The 19,865-nt window shown below is 40.0% G+C and overlaps 1 protein-coding gene across 5 annotated transcripts; it reads right to left on the bottom strand.

The window, feature by feature from the left end:
* Positions 1 to 4,835: 4,835 nt before the first annotated feature.
* On the bottom strand, positions 4,836 to 19,859 carry LOC105692253 (LIM/homeobox protein Lhx5). 5 transcript variants are annotated; one of them, XM_048649916.1, is made up of 8 exons: positions 17,932 to 19,859; positions 16,681 to 16,870; positions 12,234 to 12,475; positions 10,108 to 10,308; positions 7,184 to 7,425; positions 6,577 to 6,862; positions 5,536 to 5,721; positions 4,836 to 5,300 (listed from the first exon to the last, which is right to left on the bottom strand). In XM_048649916.1, the coding sequence occupies exons 2-8, from the start codon at positions 16,851 to 16,853 to the stop codon at positions 5,164 to 5,166; spliced, it is 1,467 nt and encodes a 488-aa protein (XP_048505873.1). In that variant the 5' UTR covers positions 16,854 to 16,870; positions 17,932 to 19,859; the 3' UTR covers positions 4,836 to 5,163. The 5 variants fall into 5 exon arrangements, with proteins under 5 accessions (XP_048505873.1, XP_048505874.1, XP_020711661.1 ...); XM_048649917.1 differs by having other exon boundaries at positions 5,536 to 5,703; XM_020856002.2 differs by having other exon boundaries at positions 4,837 to 5,279.
* Between the last annotated feature and the right edge of the window lie 6 nt (positions 19,860 to 19,865).

Genomic DNA, 19,865 nt, shown 5'->3' with positions numbered 1-19,865 from the left:
ACGTGTGTTATACCTGTATATATACTTTCGTATAAGACGTAGGTATGTATATATATATATATATGTATATACGCGTGCGTATAAAACAGGAACCAGGTGAGACATAAGCCGGATTTTGGATTAGGCTGAGCCGACCACCGGCACGGTATAGGTACAGGGAACGTTGTGTGTACGTTGCACGCGGCGAGTATCTGGAACTCCGGGAGGCCGCTTTGGCTTCTGTCACTTCTTCGGGAGGATCCGAGACGCTCTGCACAACCGCGCGATCAGAAAGGGGAAAAGCGTATGTATATATATACATATATATATATATATATATATGTAGGTGTATACGGGGATGAACGGACGGACGGAACGGATAAGCGAACAACTGTTGATCGTTCATGCGTACTTTGACGAATCTCTCGCCTTCTTTCACCGTCTCAAACTGTATGTACGCGTTATACATAAATCCACGAACACATGTTGATTTTATTTTTTTTTGAATTATTATTTTTGTTGTTTTTGTTCTTTTTTCTTCGTCGCGGCGCGATATCGAACCGCCCGCCGCCGCCTATAGTAGCCGCGTGCGACGGAAAGACGAGAATAAATTCGATCCGACTCGATCTCCTTTTCATCCCGATATGCGATCCAGTCCCGGGGATTAGTCGTGAATTTCTAATGAGGACTGGTATCGCACATCGTTTCGTTCGTCGTTGAAATTTTTCACCCGTTATCTATACTTCGATTTCACGTCTTCGTATCGCACGCCTATGTTGAGAGTCTTTTTTTTTTTACGATCTACGAATTTTTCCCATCCAGATGCGTCAATTTTTCTGCTCCAAAAAGCGAAAATTTAGTAACAAATCAATCGATTTTGAAAACAGATCAATTTAACTTGTGAATTCGGATTCCTGAGATCAAAATACATGAAAATGGCATATGAAAGCCAATTTAAAAAAAATATTGATTGATACGCCAAGGGGTACCCCTTTGGATTTTTTCGATTTTTGGGCCGAAAATGAAGTATTTAAAAAATTGTCCGTATGGCAATTTTCTCACGTATTTTGATCTCAGGAATCCGAATCTGAAAGAAAAATTGATCTATCTCTGAAATTGACCGAGTTATCGCCAATTTTCAGCTTTTTCGGGTCAAAAATAAAAAATTGATTTTTTAGTCTATCTTAATGTAATTTGAGCTCAGGAATCCGAATCCGAAAGAAAAATTGATCTATCCGCAAAAATGATCGAGTTATCCCCATTTTTTCGCATTTTTTACCATAAAAATGGAGACATCTCGAAGGGAAAAAATCGTAGCTCAATTTGGACAACGGATTCGTGTTTCTGAGGTCAAAATACATAAGAAAAGTGCGATACGATCAATTTTAAAAAATAAAAATTTTTGGCCAAAATTTGAAAAAATCGTAAGGGGTACCCCTTGGAAAAATCTCAAATTTTGACCAAAAATTTTTATTTTTTAAAATTGATCGTATGGCACTTTTCTCATGTATTTTGACCTCAGGAACACGAATCCGTTGTCCAAATTGAGCTACGATTCTTTCCCTTCGAGATATCCTCAAATTTATGCCAAAAATCGCGAAAAAATGAGGATAACTCGATCAATTTCATAGATAGACTAATTTAGCTTTCAGATTCGGATTCCTGAGATCGAAATACATAAGAATAGCATATAAAATAAAATACGATTTTTTGACCCAAAATCGCCAAAATTCTAAGGGGTACCCCTTTGGATTTTTTCGATTTTTGAGCCAAAAATAAAGTATTTTGAAAATCGATTGCAGGGCACTTTTCCAATGCACTTTGACCTGAGGAACACGAATCCGTTGGTCAAAATGAGCTACGAATTTTTCCCGTCGAGATATCTTCATTTTTCCACTCCAAAAAGTAAAAAATTGGCGATAAATCGATCAATTTCATAGATAGATCGATTCGGCTCTCAATTTTGGATTTCTGAGATCAAATTATTCATGAATATCATTGTAGAAGACCCTAAAAAAAAAAGAACGCGAATTCCGGCCTCAATTTTGAGAAAAATCTAAGACTACAAGTTTGTCATTTTTTGGCTCATTGTCAGTAATTCTCAATTCAATTGAAAAACCATAAATCGTAATCGCATTTGGCTGACATGTTCGCAAAATTGAATATCGCTCGCGATTTCTCGCACGAAATATTTGAAATTTGGAATCAGTTAATTGCCGATACGATCGCGAAACGAGTCACGATACCACACGATCGAAGTCCGGGACACCTGCGAAGTGAGATTCGCTATTGAATAGAAACGTTTCGATCCAGTAACGACCTGTAAGTATACAGATATACATATATACATGTATAACCATATGACATATGATGTAATTTATAAAACTCCCCGTATACATTTGCCCATGCAGTTTCGCTCGACGACGTCGAAGCCTCGACCGGGCTCGCAGCTCGGCGTTAACCGGGGCGTGATTTGTAAGGCTTCCGTGTATAATAAGAGAAATGGGGTTAGTTACGGGGGTTGGCGAGTGACACGTGTGTCGACACGTGAGTCTTGAACGCGTGGACCGTGACATTTCCCCCCCCCCCCACCTACCTACCCCCACCCCATGTACGACTACTTTAAAAACTCCCACCGGAGATACTCGATTCACCCTTATTGTGGGGGGGGGGGGGGCGGGGGGAAGAAACCCGCATCCACGGTCCTCCTTCGCACATGTATACACGCGCACAATCACTGGTCTGTATCGCGGAATCGGACGACGCTCGGAAGAAACAAAAATCGCTTCAATTCGGGCTTTTCTGATCAATCGACGTTGAGAAATTTTCCGTCGATCGCACAATAATCACCCCGAAAAATCCGACCTTCGAATTGGTCAACGTCATCGTTATAGGTGAATAAACGCTTACACGCAATACACGGTAGACAATAACGAGGTAGTATAACGTGAACATTATTTTGTGTGTACAGAATTTTTTCAACCGGTGCTCTTCGCAAGCTTCGAGCGATCGAGGACAAAGCTGCGCCGTTGCAAACGATGCACTTGCTCCCGAGGCTAATTATCCAGGACGCATGACTAAACGAACTATGTAGGGAACGAAGGGGGTTGAAAGAGGGTTTATAAAAGGGAGCTTGTGGCGACGACTGTCGAACGGGGGCAGGGGGGCGGCGTCGAACCGTGACAACGATGTCCCTCACGCGTACACAAGTTATGTACCCATACATATATATATATATATATATATACTGCAGAGTCTACGTTACATAGACACACATAGGTTCGCCCATCACGTCCCTTGATCGCGCCCTTCGCTAGTTTTTATATACATGTAACCAAACTACTTCGAACTGCGGCGCATCCTATCGTTCGTCCTTGGGGGGTCCTTGTGTCTTGGAGGGAACCTGTAGCGGGTGCGGAGCGTATGCGCGATATCCACATATATATATATGTATATATATATCGCGAAGGGGGTGTAGTAGGTGGTTGTAACGGGGGGGGCGCGTTGCCGGAGCGGTGTACCCGGTGGTAATACGGATGCGAAGTGGAGGAGCCGGTTTTTCCTTTGGGACGGTTTGTCCTGGCGGGGTTCCCCCGGGACTGCACTGGGCGGGTTCGCATCTGTCGTACGAGTCCCCGTAGATCTATAGATCCCGCGCGTACGGGATGATCGTGCGGAGCGCGCGGCTAACGTTCCACCGCGCGCAATAGTTGGCGGACATTTACTGTAACACATGGGACACCGCGGGACGGTATTTGTTGTACCTATGCCGCCTCCTCCTCCTCCTCCTCCTCCTCCTCGTCCTCCTCGTCCTCGTCCGTTGGGAGACTCGCAGGGAACCGGGGCGCCGCGGCGAGCACCCCCCGGGCAGAAACACATCAAAATCGAATTCGCCAGATGTTCTACATCCGAATCTTCCGGCTGGACCTTAACGACGTTAGGGACCGTGTATAGCCTACAATCGAATCGTTCTTTACCAATCTCTTCTCGCCGTGTTTATACCCCCCGTGGAGTACCGCGTTTCACCTCACCTCATCTTTTCCTTTTTCTCTGATTTTGTTTATTTATTTATTTTTCATTCTTTTCTCTGTCACTTCATACTCACCGCTAATAATCGACGAAATTTATACGCCCCATTCCGATTCGCAGAGATCACCGGCTCTGATCTAGTGTCTGGGAGTTGGAGAGAAGAGGGGAAAAAATTAAGGTTTTTCAAAACGATTATTTTTACGGAAATACGAGGTGGTTTATTATAATAATATTTATAATTAGTATGCATTATGGCGGAGTGGGAGGCGTTCCTGTGTTTCGTACATGATATTTCGGTACATTTTTTCATTCGTTTTTTGTTTCACCCTTTTTCTGTTTCTTGTTTTTTTTTTTTTTTTACTTTTTTACTTTTTTTACTCTGAATTTCGAACGTACATATTACGATATCGTTTCACGTTTTCCTAATTTTTTTGTTTATTTACATCGGATGCCGCCTTAACAAACATATATATATACGAATTATAATATTTATATTTATATATATATATAATAATAATAATTAGTATACATATAATATATTCAATATAGCAATATCTACAAGGATCGTCTTAATTATTATTTATTTATTTAATTTTTTTTTTTCCTTCATATAATATAATTAACAAGGTACATAACATTACATAATAGGGTTCTGGGAGTGAGGGAAGGATCGAGTTCCAATTATCTTTAGTTTTTTTTTCTTTCTTTTTTTTAGTTCCTTTTTTCCAAGTTTTTTTTTTTTTTTTTTTAATTTATTTATTTTTTGTTTTTTTATTTCAATATACACAATAATAATTATATATATATTTATATAAATATCTTACAAAAACAAACAAAGAAAAAAAAAGAAGAAGAACCCAAAAAAAAACAAACAAAAAAACGAAACGAGAAAAACTTTTTCGGCATGTATATATATATAATTATATATATATATACTGTAATATATTTCTATAGACCGATGGTGAAAATATCAGCTGATACAGCAATTTATAATAAATCTTTTGAGAAATTGTCTTTCTTTGTCGATATACATAATATAATTTCTCTTTTTAGTCAGTAATATCATATGTGCAGATTGTTCCTCAAATTTACTTTTCTTCAGTGATCGAGTTTTTCTTTACATAAATTAAATATAGCTGGTAGGGCTAATTTGTTCTACCAGACGAGACCTTCGCTCTGCATCTGGTGGGGTTCGGGAAATCCACCCCCACCCCCTCCGCCTCCAGGACCACCTCCGTTACCCCCACCACCAGGATTACCCTGTCCACCGCCTGTAAAGGTCCCACAGCGTCCTTAATTAACATATCCTGTTAATCAATTATCGTAATTACAAATGAAAATTGAACGAATAATGCGCATTTATTTAGAATTTAGAAAGAGCTTCGATCGCGGACGCTGCAGAAAATAATTATATGCACTGTACAAAGAATAATCGCAAACGCCTGATGTACGTCAAATATTTATTTCCCCCCCGTTTTGCTTTTCTTATCGGGTAAAATAAAAGTTAGTAATCGTGCAACTTCTTACCCGACGGCGCCAAAAATTCACCGGGACTACCACCCGGCGGCGCGGGAGGACCTTGTCCAGGAGGACCCGTGAGGAATTCAGGAGGACCACCCGGTCCACCTGGGGGAGGATATTCGCCTGCTGCTGCCGCCGCAGCTGCCATTCCTGCTAGACTAGCTGGATCTAGGCCTGCAATAGCAAGACCAACTAAAAACTAAAGGCACTTTTTCACTTCGAATATCTATGTGAGTAAGAAAAAAAAAAAAAAATTTTTTTTTAAATCAATCCATACATCGGTGCGCCCAAAGAAAATTGAGATTACGTATCGCAAATGATGAACTTTTCCACCGATATAAATATACAATATCTGTTAATTTCGGTTCAACATTCCGACGTTGAATGCTAAACTATTTATAAATGATATTCGCTTTTGTAACCGTACAATGAAAATTAAATGAAAGGCTGATTGTAAGTATCGAAAATGTGCGTTTGTCTAATTTATGTATATTACACGAAGGTATCGACACGAGGAGGGAACTATGAGGTGTACATAAATTGGTATACACGCGTAATACATATATACCTATACGTATGTACGAACACACGGACGCAACAACAATAATAATAATAATAATAATAATAATAATAATAACAACAACAACAACGGTGAAATGAATTTTGCCCTTCACGTTTCCGGCCTTGATGTAACACGACGAGTTGTGCAAAATTCGCTCTGCCGCAGAAACACTTCTACAATACCTGTACGGATCGTCGTAAAATTACGTATTATACTCCAAAGATGAAGTCTGCGGTGAACAGCTGGCGGACAGAGAACCAAATTACGCAATCTGATTTGCGTTGATCACGTGTTTGTTTTTGTATATTATAATTGCAACGTACCTACGCGGTGCACGGTGGAAATTATCTTGATTATCGATAATAACGCGGAGGCTGCGGCGACGCAACTTCTTCAACGTACCTAACCCATACAACAACGACCGAGTCTACGGGGTGGGCATTACGAAACGGAATACCGAAGGAGAATCAAAATATTCGACTCACCAGGATTTCCGGGGCCGCTGAAGGGCGGACCGTGAGGATGCGGCGGCGGATGTCCGCCGAAGAATTCGTGGTGAAACGCCACGGGTCCGCCGTAGCCGAATTCAAATTTGTCCGCAGCGAAATAGGGGAATCCCGGGGGTGGTCCGTCTTCGCCGCCCAACGCGCCGGGGCTCAGGTTCAAAGGGAAGCCTCGCATTTTCCGGGAACCTCCGAAAAACGGTCCTCTCCCCATAGACGTCAGTTGTTTCAACCTCCGCTCTTTGCTTCTCTTGTTCTGGAACCACACCTGGAACAAAAACGGTTTCGCTCTTTCGCAGATCCAAAGAATTTTATCTCTCCGCTGCCGAAAATAAATGAAAAGAAGAAACAAACGAACGATGAATTATCATCGAAAAATGAAAAACGATGTAGAGCCGCAGCTGCGTGAAAAATGATTCGCGATTTCTGAATTTAGCCCTCGCCGTTGTTACTTTATTATTCCTTGTCTTTTTTTTTTTGTTTTTTTTTCACCCATCTTTCCGCCAATTTATTCCTGAAAAACTTTTCGCGACGTCTCCGCGTCGCACGCTTCGCCGAGGAGTTATAAAAATATTTTCAGATGACTCACCTGTATGACCCTCATGGGCAGTCCGGTCTCCTTTGCGAGTTGTTCTCTGATGTGTCTCGTGGGTTTAGGCGTCTGCGAAAACGCGGTCTTGAGGATCTCCAACTGTTTTGCTTTAATGGTCGTCCTGGGGCCTCGCCTTTTTGAACCGGCTCCACCGTCGCCGCTTCCTCCTCCCGCACCTCCATCGGGACTTTTATTCTCCGTCTGGCTGTCTCGGGTCTCAGGATCGCCGTCGAGCGAACCTTGTGGATCAAAAGAGTGTACAATAATTTCATCGTTTAACCCTCGTTGAACCCATAAACTGCCCTGTGCCCCACCCGTTACGTAGAAAAAACCTGCATCGCTGCCCAGGATCAAAGTTCCTCGCCTTTTTTCGCTTCTCTCTTTCCATCTTTCGCTCTCGTATACATATGTATAGAGCGTATTTTCCACGTAACGCGTGCGAAAAATTTCGACAACGTGTCGGTATGCAAAAAATTGGGATCAATTTTCCATCAAGTCCATACCGCGGATTTTCGTTCTTTCGTTTCGAACGATTCGATTCGATTATCGTAGAATTTCCGAACACGATAATGTGAACGTCCAAAAGTCAGAAAGTGCAATCGGTAAAATCTTTTGAAGAGAGAGAGAGAAAAAAAGCACAGAAAAAACATTTTATCCTCGAAGAGCGAGGGACGAATTTATGCAAACTCTCGCACGAAATCGCTTCGGACAGTCGGCCGGCCGAGTAGAGTTAAAAAAGCAAAAATAATAATGGTAAATGGATACGAAAAAAGGCAGACGAATTTTCATCCGGATTTCTACCTTTCGCAGAACGTTTCATTGTGTAGCTATACATATAGCGCGAAAGTTTCAACTTTATTTCAGTTATTGTTAAAAATTTGCTATACGTATATATATGTATGCGAGCGCGTATGTGCGTTGAAAAGCCAGGATCAGGTGTGTATATGTGTGTATTCGTAAGAGCACGTATATGAATACCTATGTACTCGGGCAGCGAATAAGCAATTGTAGTCTTCGACATGGAATACGAACGACAAATATATATATACATACTTGAAGACATACCCGTAAACTATTATACACCGTGAAGTTTGGCGATCGTCGAAAAGTCCCCCAAAAATAGATATTCCCATTGAATTATTAGATGAGCCATGCAGCGCGGGTATATAAGCCCATTGAGATCTATATTCGCGTACATATACCTATTTATATGTATATAGATATACCACGGGTTTCCGCAGGGAGGTCTCAACCACGGGACAAGGAAAATATTTGGACAGTGTCACACTTCACAATGCCGTATTATAGAGGCATATATATACATAGGTATACGTGTCCTCTACGTATCTATATACGTGTACATAAGAGACAAGAGCCTCCCCTACCCCTCTCAATTTTGTATTTCCCCATCCTTATGTACGACGTGAACGTGTATACCTATAGATACATGTGAACGTATTGTGTCGTAAAATTTGTGTATAGCATATATACCTTTGAAAAATAAGAAAAAAAAAATACTTTTGTAACGGCAATAAAATTCAGGTCAGTCCCCGAAAGACTGAACTAGTCCGTATTTTTTTTTTTTTTTCTTTCTGCTTTTTTTTGCTGGTTTCCTTTGTTTTATTTTATTGATTATTTTTTTCTTTACCTATTCAGAATATTAATTCACGCACGTATTATACATGGCTATATAGACCTGCGATCTGCATAATTGAAAGTATATATACATGTTATACATCACATATGTGATACTGTCCAACAATTATGTACTTTGTACGGTATGAGGTACGTGTTGAGATTTTTCGTATAAAAGCGCGATTTGTTTTTTTGCTTCTTTTATTGTTGGTTTGTTTTTACGGATAAATATCGCCGTTAGCGGGGAAAGTCATATATACCTGTATATATATATATATATATGTAACAACACGTATATATTATACATTAGATATACTTATTGTTATAGATATAAAGATTTTGAAGCGAGACACCGCGCGGTGGTGGACCTACACATGTAGCTATACATACGTATTATGTATTATGTATGCTTTTATTTATACATACGTATATAATTAACCTATTCGTACGCGGGCTACAATTAACAACGAATATTCCGTATAAGGGCATAGTTAGTTTTGTGTTTTAAAAGAGAAAAAAAAAAAAATGTTCTTTTTTCATTCTCATACACCAGGTATCATATAACTATGTATACTGTATTGGAACGAGGCGGACAGTATAATTCCTATTTATCGCCCTGTTTTTCGTATAAATATCTCGTCGTCTTATTATTATTATCATCATCATCATCTTCGTGATCATTATCATTATTGTTATAATAATGCATAATTTTTGGAAACTTGAAAAAGAAAAAAATCAGAAAGAAGAAAAAAGAAATCACTCACGCCTACAACTTGTACTTTTTTACTTTTCTATAATACTTCGTGACGATTATATTATAGTATAGCTAGGTATACAGCGTCATGTATTTTGGTAATAATTTATCAAGGCAAGAAATATTATATATTCTCCGGTAACGCGAGCGAAGATAATACCTTGCAGTTTTTCTCACAAAGGAATATCAAAATAAATATCAATTAACCCCATCAGCCGTCTGAGCATCAGTTCATTATCTCGTCTAACAATTAGCATTATAGGAAACGAATAGATGTATTTATACATATATACAACTAAATACGCTCCCATTGAATAGAATAATTCTAAATAATTGCGGGCGTTACGCGCAAATTTTACCTTTTCAAAATCACACCTTTCCCTATTCATGTAACACTTCTATTGTTTCCGGAGCGCGTTATATAGTGTCGAATTTCGTGCTCGTTTTGTATCGGTGTCACCGTTATCGTTGCCCTCATCGTTTTCGGTTATTAATTACGAATGACTTATTTCCAGCGCCGGGGTTACCTTACCTTGATCCTCGGAGTCTTCCTGCTTGCAGGGGTCGCCGCCGAGGGGTAAATCACCGCCGTGTCCCACTCCCGGATCTCCGGGGACCCCGGCGGCCAAATTATGGGGCCCTAAATGCGTGCCGCCAACGCCGCTGTGGTGATGATGCGAACTTCCGTCATCGTCCTCGTCCTCCGAACCCGATCCCATCAACGAATCGCCTCCTGTCAACGTAATAACACACAATTATACCTCGATCTCGGTCACCCATAAATTAGCGCTTATTATTATTGTTAGTTACACAAACGGAGCGAGCTTCTTCGAACGACCTTAAACTTACGATTCGCTCGATATTTGGTAACAATATAATCTGGTTTCCATTTTATTACTTGTCTTTTTTTCAACGGAAAATTTCTCTCTTTTGGAACCGATACGAGTCGAGTGTATACATTTTGTTAAGGATCTCAGGGGACCTGCGTTTTTTGAGTTTATACAAATTTTCATCGTACTTGTATACGGCATATTATATCTCTGTATCGCGAAACCGCAAATCTTACCGCGAAACCGAACATAAAATCATTTTCATTGTCATCGCAGATTAACGACCGCATTCTATGCGGCGGTGCGACTTTTCTTTCTCTCCTTTTTTAAACGTTCAAGTCTTAAGCCAAAGAAATGCTCGAGCCGCGTGTACAGAAAATATTACAGCCACTTGTCAATTTGTAACAAAGGTATGCGAATAATACCTACTCAATTTCATATCATCAATATTTCCGAGAATTTTGATAGCAAAAATATGGAATTTGAAAAATCTGAAGATCCAAAATGTCGGACCGACTTCTACGTAGTATATAAATGGCGAGAGGGAGAATGACGCACGTCATGGGAAATGCAACGGCAGTGCAGTACATGGGCATGTATACCTATATGTACACCTATATATGTTACATATATAGATGTAGGTAGACTCGAAAGTCCGTTCAAAAGCTTGTGGCTTGTGTAGTAGGATTCATCGCAAGGGGGTTGGGTCTTGCGGTTAGGTGTCGGCATGCGACAAAAGGGCCCTGCTGCGTAACATAACGACCTTCGGTTTTCGTTTCATGGTTACAAAACCCCGTGAAACTGAGCCGCGCGGCGTACGTATATACCCAACATACACACATAAATATATATATATATCTTACATGCGTGCGTTATGTGGTGTTTTCACAGCTTGCCGCCTCTCGTTTATATGCCTACGTACATATGCATTGTATATACCTGAACACACTATGTGCATATAAGGCGACCCAGAACCGATATGATGCACATGCGAGTATATACCTAATATGTATATATATATATATATCTAATCGCGAGACGAGCGGGGCGAAATACACGACGTACATATAATATATGTGTATATGAAAAGTTTACCTACATGCATACTATGCAGAATATACGTGATCTCCGATACATATATATATATAACGCATAAATCAATCGAGAATATATTTTTGAAACATCATGCGTTTTGGGATCGTGTAAAATTTTTAAGCCGATTGATACATACCTGTAGGCATATACCTACTAATTAGCGGCGAAATTTATGTACACCAATAAATCGTGTCCCGTTAAACGCACCCGCAAAACTATGATATACATATGTATATACAATAATGTTCTCAAATATGCGACGTCCGCAATGTCGTGAGAATTCAATGATCGAGGGGATAGAAAAATGACGAGTAATTAATTCATTAATTTTAACGAGTTCTTTCATTTTTCACGACGTATACATATATCGTTATGCGGACGTTTATTGTAATTCCTGTATAGATACGCACCTCGTTATATATGTATATGCGGTGGCGATTTTATGTACGGACGTATATTTTCTCTATGCGTATGTATGGAAAAAAAAATACACGCTAATTGATTTATCTCGCGAAAGATATACGTATATGCCCCGTCTGCACACTCTGACGACAGTTGTTGTTGAATACACCGTTACTTCTAAAACGAGACTTATTACACGTGCGTAAAATGTGTTGCATAAATTTTCGATCTCCCTGAATAATATTCTCCATAAAAGTCGCAGTAAATTTTTCACTCGATTACCAGCGTCTTTTACCACGCCGATTTTCCGATATCGGGCGAAGAAACTCACCGTGATGACTGTGATGACTGTGAGCGTGGTGAGTGTGGGGCAAGGGTTTCCCCGACAAATAATCCTCTTTGCATACGAACTTGTTGTCGTCCAAGACGTAGAGTTCCTCCCCCGTGCTCAATTGTTTCCGGCAAACTAGGCAGGTAAAACAGTTGAGATGAAACACCTTGTCTCTCGCTTTTCTGACCAGATCCGACGGGCTGATGCCCTGCAGACAACCGCCGCACTTCGTGCCGTACCGCCTGCGAAACAAAGGAAATACAATCGTCATCGTCCTCGTATTCGATGAAAAAAATCATTTCCACCGTCACGCGATTACGTCGTGACGAACCGCAACCTGGGGGGGGGGGGGGGGGGGGGGGGGGGGGTAGGGAAGCCGACGAAGAAAAAGCGAGGCGAGAAAAGGGAGGAGCAAAAAACAGGTGAGGAATCTCGTCCGCGAATTTAATCGCGCACCGAAACTCTATACGGTGAAATCGTGGGCCGACGGTACAAATTAGTGTACAGATAATACAAGATAGAAAAACACGTCGAACGAAGTTGAATAAAACAAATAAATGAATAAACGAAAAAACGTGATAAATCATTGTCCCGGCTGAAGTGTACTACGAGCAACACAGTGGTTGGGACTCAACGGGGCGCGGCTGCGGAGTCGAGTTGTGATTTTTCGAGTCAGAGGTCACGTCGTCCGACAATTAATCGACGGAATGCGATCCGAGATTCACGTTATTAATACGTGAATGGGTCCCCGTGGATATAGGTACGTACATACCTAACCCATGTAGACAAGTTGATGTAAGTATCCCGCAAATTATTTTTCGAAAACACCTGTACACGCATATTGATATACTCTTGACGTTATATTTATTACGAGTAACGTAAACGGGGGAAAAAAAAAAAAAAAAAAAAAAAACACAAGTTTTTATAGTTGCCGCGAAAAATATATCCGTATGCGATAATGTAGGTGGTGGGGGTGGGGGGGGGATAAATAGGAAGAAGAGATTTTCGAAAATGAATAAGGATCGAGAGCGCGATTGAATCGTCTGCAACCGCGCGATCTGCACCGCGCCACCGCCCCCGTGATTTATTGACCCTCCCGAAATTATCCACCTATGTAACACATGTTTTAGCTCTATATTATAGTTGTATAATGTACTGCATACGCTGTGACACGCGTGACTATACTTTGATCAACTTATATTAACTCGTCGCGATCCGCACGTGCATAAATACGCGATATAACTTACTTAGATAATTTTGATCGCATCGAATCGCAGCACTAGATGTGTAGAAAATTTTTTGGTATTTTTCGAATATGACCTAGTGTTTAGGCATAGTATATATTTACGAATCGTAAAAATACCGATTTGCAATAGCTACACTATCCTGCAGTAATTTTGTTACCAAAATACTATACACGTGTACCTATACGAGGTATATACGACATACAAATATTGAAAAAAAAAAAAAATATATTTTTCTGTTTTTTATGATGAAACGATTTTACGACAGGTTGTCATACATATTACCGTTGTAAATATATATAATTACATTTTTTCAATTAATAACCCGCTCGCGAATTGATTTCTATACACGCACAATCTATGTAAAATTATATCAATAAATATCTTCATTTATTTGCTCAACTTTATTTGTCACTCTTTTCTCTTCGTTTTTCGAGTATATAATACATAAGTATATACGTCGGTTAGCTGCCGTCAGATAATTAGATTCTCCCGACAATATACCATACACACATGTGTGTATGTAACGTTTGGCTATTTATATATCACTAGCATTCCATATACCTAGTAACTATGTATACAATATTTTTATGTAGCCTCTAGAGTACAGATATACGTACATGACGTATATATACCTATAGATGAAAAAATATCACAGACGTATGTAGCAAATCTGTAACCTATGCAGCTATGATGCAGGAGCATAATGTGAATTGTAACGATTTTTCAGGTAAATTTTCTTTGTCAACGATATCGCCGGTAACGTTGTATAGCGTCCGGTCTTCGGCGAGACTTTGATTACATTTTTCAAACGACCTGCACAGCACTCGGTATATGTTCAACATGTATTCATTCGCGCGTCTCTAATTACAAACGTTGGCCGCCAATTAATGTCGCGAACGTTGAACACGTACACAGGTGGGCAATTAGGCTCCCGAACTATAACCGCGAATATCTGCCCCAGCTCGTGTCAGTTTTCTTATATCCGATTTTTGTCGTACATTATTCATTACCGTGCACACACATGCGCTCACATATATGATGTATACATGCAATAAATAGGCAAATTTATATGCCAGGGAGCATCGCGCAAAAAAGGATCCGCGCGGTCGCGGTGGTGTAATACATATGCACGTATTGAAAAAGAAGAAGGAAAAAGATCGGCGAAGTCGGGGAGAGAGAGAAAAGAAAAAATAGAGAAAATAAAAAGAGAAGATACGGACGGAGAGGAACCGTGCAGGCAGCGCTATTCGAAAAAGTATCTGATCGGAATTCTCCCTGAAAATAAGAAACGCACACGGGTATACCGTGGGCACCTCGAATATATGCATATATGGTATACATATGTACGAGTATATAGTCGGATAGTTTTCCACCTATATGTACTCATGTATCGGGGTATATATATGGTCATGCCGTGTATATAAAACACATTTTAAAAGGCAAATCACACACCGACAAAGCGACCGAATAAAAAACGAAAAGCACCCGATTAGCTACGGCGTGAAACCAGCAACGGAAGGTCTCTTCAACCCCCCCAAAATATAATATGCGCGTTGACGAGGAGAGAATTAAGTATACCGACTATCCGTATAGCTATAGAAAATATACGGAGTATAATATCGCGACGTCGCGACGCCTCGCCATGTTATATGCATGCGATGTTATTTCGCCTCCGAATCCGCGATAGCTTTTGTTCCCTCTCCTTAATTTTCACGTGGATCAAATGAAGACGCGACAAACCGAGATAAGCGAATGGACAAAAATTTCGACGTCGTACGATCGAGGTGCAACGTGTGCGCGCTATCGTCCCATGCGCGAGGCCGCGACGTCGCAGCTTTTTGGATGAGCGACGACTCCGTTGCGGCATGTACGGTAATTAGGTGGTAGTTCGTAGGTAATTAAAAAGCGAGATACTATATACACATGGAATAAATATAACTATGTGTTGGACGGCCGCGTGCGATGACGCAATAAAGCGTAACGTGGGTTGGCAAAAACCTCCTCACGAATCCCCCTCGCGCTCTGCAGACGATGATGATGGGCTGACCTTCCTGGAACGCTTCTCGCGCGCGTACCAGTTTTCGTCGTCACGCCCAACAAACTCAACTCCTATGTATGCATATACACGTTGTCACGGAACATTTATAATATTTCCTCGTTCGGCCCTTATTATTATTACCACACTCGTACGCGCGATGCGGTATAGACGTTCCGCTGCTTCTGCAGCCTCCGCGACGACCCCCTCCGCCGTCGCGGGCGGTACCCCTATATACCTCCGAGTAAAACGCGTACAAGAGGCCATTTATTCATCGAAACGATCCAAACTCCTATAATCCACGCTCACATGTTTCCTCAAATATATCATCTAATTGTACGTGAAGTATGGTGCAGTGTACGAAACTGCGGTATATATGTAGTAGCTTTGTGCATATAGGTATGTGTCGGATGATATGTATCTAAGAAGTTAAGGTATATAGCTTTCGTAGTATGTGTGGAGAGAAAAAATCTGAAGGAAAAAAAGAGAAAAGAAAATGAAATTCCGCTGAAAACGTCAGTCGCATATCCCATGCAAGATCACACTCCCGACCGATGTATGTAACATATATTTATACAAAGTATGTATTTTTCTGCATGTGTGCCGTACATACATCTACATATATATATATATATGTATACGTAAATGTAGAGCAGACGAAATTCTTCGAAAAATGAACATGCCCGCTATGTGTGTGTGTTACATATACGTGTACAACTAGCGTCGAGGAAAGGATTGATGTACATGTTACGTAGAAGAAGAATTAAAATTATTTACTAAACTATGTTTAAGGTGCACCCCGCGTGCGATTATATGCCGATGAAACGCATAAATCCGTCTTTTTTTATTATACTGTTTGTTTATTTATCATTCATTTGATTATTGATCATTCCTTTTTTTAAAGTACGGTCGAGTAAAATTACAATTTCGCGGGTACATAACGTATACCTCTATATAATCATACATATGAAAGAAAAATAGATATGCATACAAGTAAATGGATAAATACAAATAAACTCTACAATGTACGTATTCGATCGGGTATGTATCTATACATATGTATATATAGATATTTGTTTTTTCTTAAATGATATCAGATCATAAATCGACAGCAGGTAGAGTACAGAACGTTACGTTGTATACATTAGGGGTGAGAATGACCGACCTGAAGAAATCGTTTCTGCAGAAGAGTTTCGCTTCCCTGGAGAAGCACTTGTCCTGTAGTGGATTGCGACAGTCGAAACATCGTACACAATCGGCGTGCCACGCTCGATCCAAGACATTCAACAGGAACTTGTCAAGAATAGGTTTCTCGCAGCCCGCACATGACAGGAGCATAGCTAATCCGCACCTTCCTATATCAAATCAAGCGTTTCAAGAATACATGTAGTTGGTGCTTTTTCATTCCGAGATAAAAAATAAATCTATACCAAAATAACCGAGATCCGAACGTCCGCGGTATTTTTCCTTTTTATTCTTACATTATAGGTATGTTATAGGTATATAAGAATTTCAATTTTACGCACTTATACATGAAATATGTACCCGTATTAAATCTATATGTGTGCACGCCTTTTTTATACATATTGTATCGATCCGTGAAGCGAAAAAGGACGAAATTCAAATCGTGCAAATTTGAAAGATTTAGAAAATTTTCACAATTCACATTTAAACGTTGACTTAAACTATGTATCACACATATGCGACAAAGTATGTACAAATTAGATGTATGTGTAACGTGAACATGACTCAATTTCTTTTCTCCATTGTCTCTGTTATACTTTTTTCTTTTTTTTTTTTTTTTTCAATAAACAAGATGGAGAAATATGTATATATCAATCGGACACGGCCCGACAATTTATACTATCGTAGAAAATTATTAAAAAATGAAGAAGTTATTTCGCTGTTGTTACGGGATAACGTATACGTAACAAAGCACGTGGATAAAATGTGGGCATTATTAGATATCATTAGATTCGAGTATTCGGCTAAATTGTGGAATAAATTTTGCTCTTTTTCACGTTATGCGCCCATTCGTCATTGATCCTATACGTTGACGTATAAGGTATACGTGAACACGGATAATTCATGTAGGCACTGATACCATAGACAACGTTTGAACGATAATTTTTCATTCAATCTATAAGCATCCAATTAGAACTGAGTATATCATACGTAATTACAAAAAATCATCACCCGTGTATACGACATCAAATTACCGTATGTAGAGCATAAAGAGAACAGAAAAAACGGATATTATATTTAGCTACGCGTAACGATGATTTCATTTTTCCTTCCAATATCTGCAACGCCTTGGAAAATGCGAGTCGGCGTAATATTTCGTACGAATCCGTACGACATCTTGACTACGACAATAACCGATATGACTGTACATAATACCGTCGATTATGCTCACCGATATTGTGGGCCTGGGTGACGGGAAGGGGCGCGCAACAAGGCCCCCCCAGGGGTGCAACCCTGATCCGGGGGGTTCCCCCCGCGAGTCCTGCAACCCCAGGGGCGCCACCCCCGCCCCCACCGCCCCCGTACCCCTCCACCTCCCCAGAAGCGGCCGCTCCCTCGGCGGGCCCGTAACGGCCGAAGGGTGCGGAGGGCCCCAGCGCACCCACTGTTACAATATTATACCCAAGCCCAACGAATTCCACTTCTCTTCACTTTTAATCTTGATTCCTTTCAATTTTTTATATATCTGTATCACCTATAGGTCGTAGCTACGGTTGTTACGTGTACCTCTGTGTGTAGCTTTATTATCTCTATACGACACGCACTGGCGACGATCTTCACTATTTATTTTGGTAATCAAAACTCGCGCTCTTTTTATCTTTATGTTTCTTATGTTTTTCTATCGAACGACGGATACGAATGAAATTCTATCCTTCGATCGTCTTCTCCTTCGGCTAGTCCTCTTCTTGCAATTTTCTACTACATGTATATAATTCACGTTCCGTTCAACGAGCGAATCAGGTGTTAGGTGGTACGCGCTTATCGAAGTTGTTGTTACTTTAATTGAATTTAATTACTTTATCTGTTTTCACTCGCTCGATAATGGTTTTCTCAATTTTTTAAATCAGCTGTGAATCGCATGTGTCCAATATACATAGGTATGTATTACGGAATATGACTGTCGTCAACTTGATCCTTTCAGAAATCGCCGACGGTTGGCTATATATCGATACACATGTATTCATTTGTATTATATATATTTAGTATATATCAATCTAAGACGAATAATTGATTTCCCAACTATATTTCGTCTCGTTTTGTTTTATTCATTTTATTATACCTGCTGCACCACCACGCACAGCTGCAGCAACTGCAAAATCAAATATCCTTTGTCTTTTTGATTGTTCGCGGTCTCAATTATATCATATGCGACGCAGCTGATAATATATAATAATTCCACTATTACATATGTAGATGTAATTTTTCATAATATATAATTTCAATCATATATTACATCCGCACTTCTTTTTGTTTCTTTTTTTTCTGTTTCTTCTGTTTTTTTTCTTCTTCTTCTTCCAACACGTGTAGACACATGTATATAAATATATGTGTATGTGTGCGTGCAGTGTATAATTAAATGTGTAAAAATTTCATATCGATGCACCGTACATATATACCGCACAATTATTTAATTATGATTAATTGTAAATTACATCAGCCTCCTGCAGTTTAACGTTCACAATAACGAATAAATTTCATTAATTATATCATATATGATCGTGATATCACTGCGCGAATGTATTATTCCCATATAAAAAAAAAAAACAAAAAAACAAAAACACTCATATATATATACCGTATACCATATACATATACATTTACTATGCGGACACTCTTATTATTTTTCCAAATTTTCTATCCATTCGTGCGTCGTACGTCGCTGCATAATATTCCTTTCGTTATTGTAACAACGCGTGTTAATTATTCCATACATTTACAAGAAAAAAGCAAAAAAGATTAAAACAAATGGGAAAATCGTCCCATCTCCTGTGCTCGACGGGTCGGAGGTTGAACTGTGCGTTCGAGCATTAATTATCGTGGAGTTGATCGTTAAATTTTTGAGATCGCGCCGACGATTAATTCAACTGTCGGGATGGTTCGAGGACGCATATTGGACACTTTCGAGTAAAATTTGATAGCGGAAAATGTTTCTCAAAAAATTTGAATATCAGTTTATTCCGATCTGGTTATTTTTTGGTACCCGTCGCGTTCGCCCGCGTTATTGGTGGACGACACCGGGACGTGGTGCACGAGAACTGCGCGACAACGTGACACGAGGCGCTTGCTTGGAGTCCGCCTGCCAACTGGCTGCACCTGCCACAGGAA

This window comes from Athalia rosae, chromosome 2, assembly GCF_917208135.1.
Source record: "Athalia rosae chromosome 2, iyAthRosa1.1, whole genome shotgun sequence".
Classification (NCBI taxonomy): Eukaryota; Metazoa; Arthropoda; class Insecta; order Hymenoptera; family Athaliidae; genus Athalia; species Athalia rosae.
This window is presented reverse-complemented; position numbering and strand designations above follow the sequence as displayed.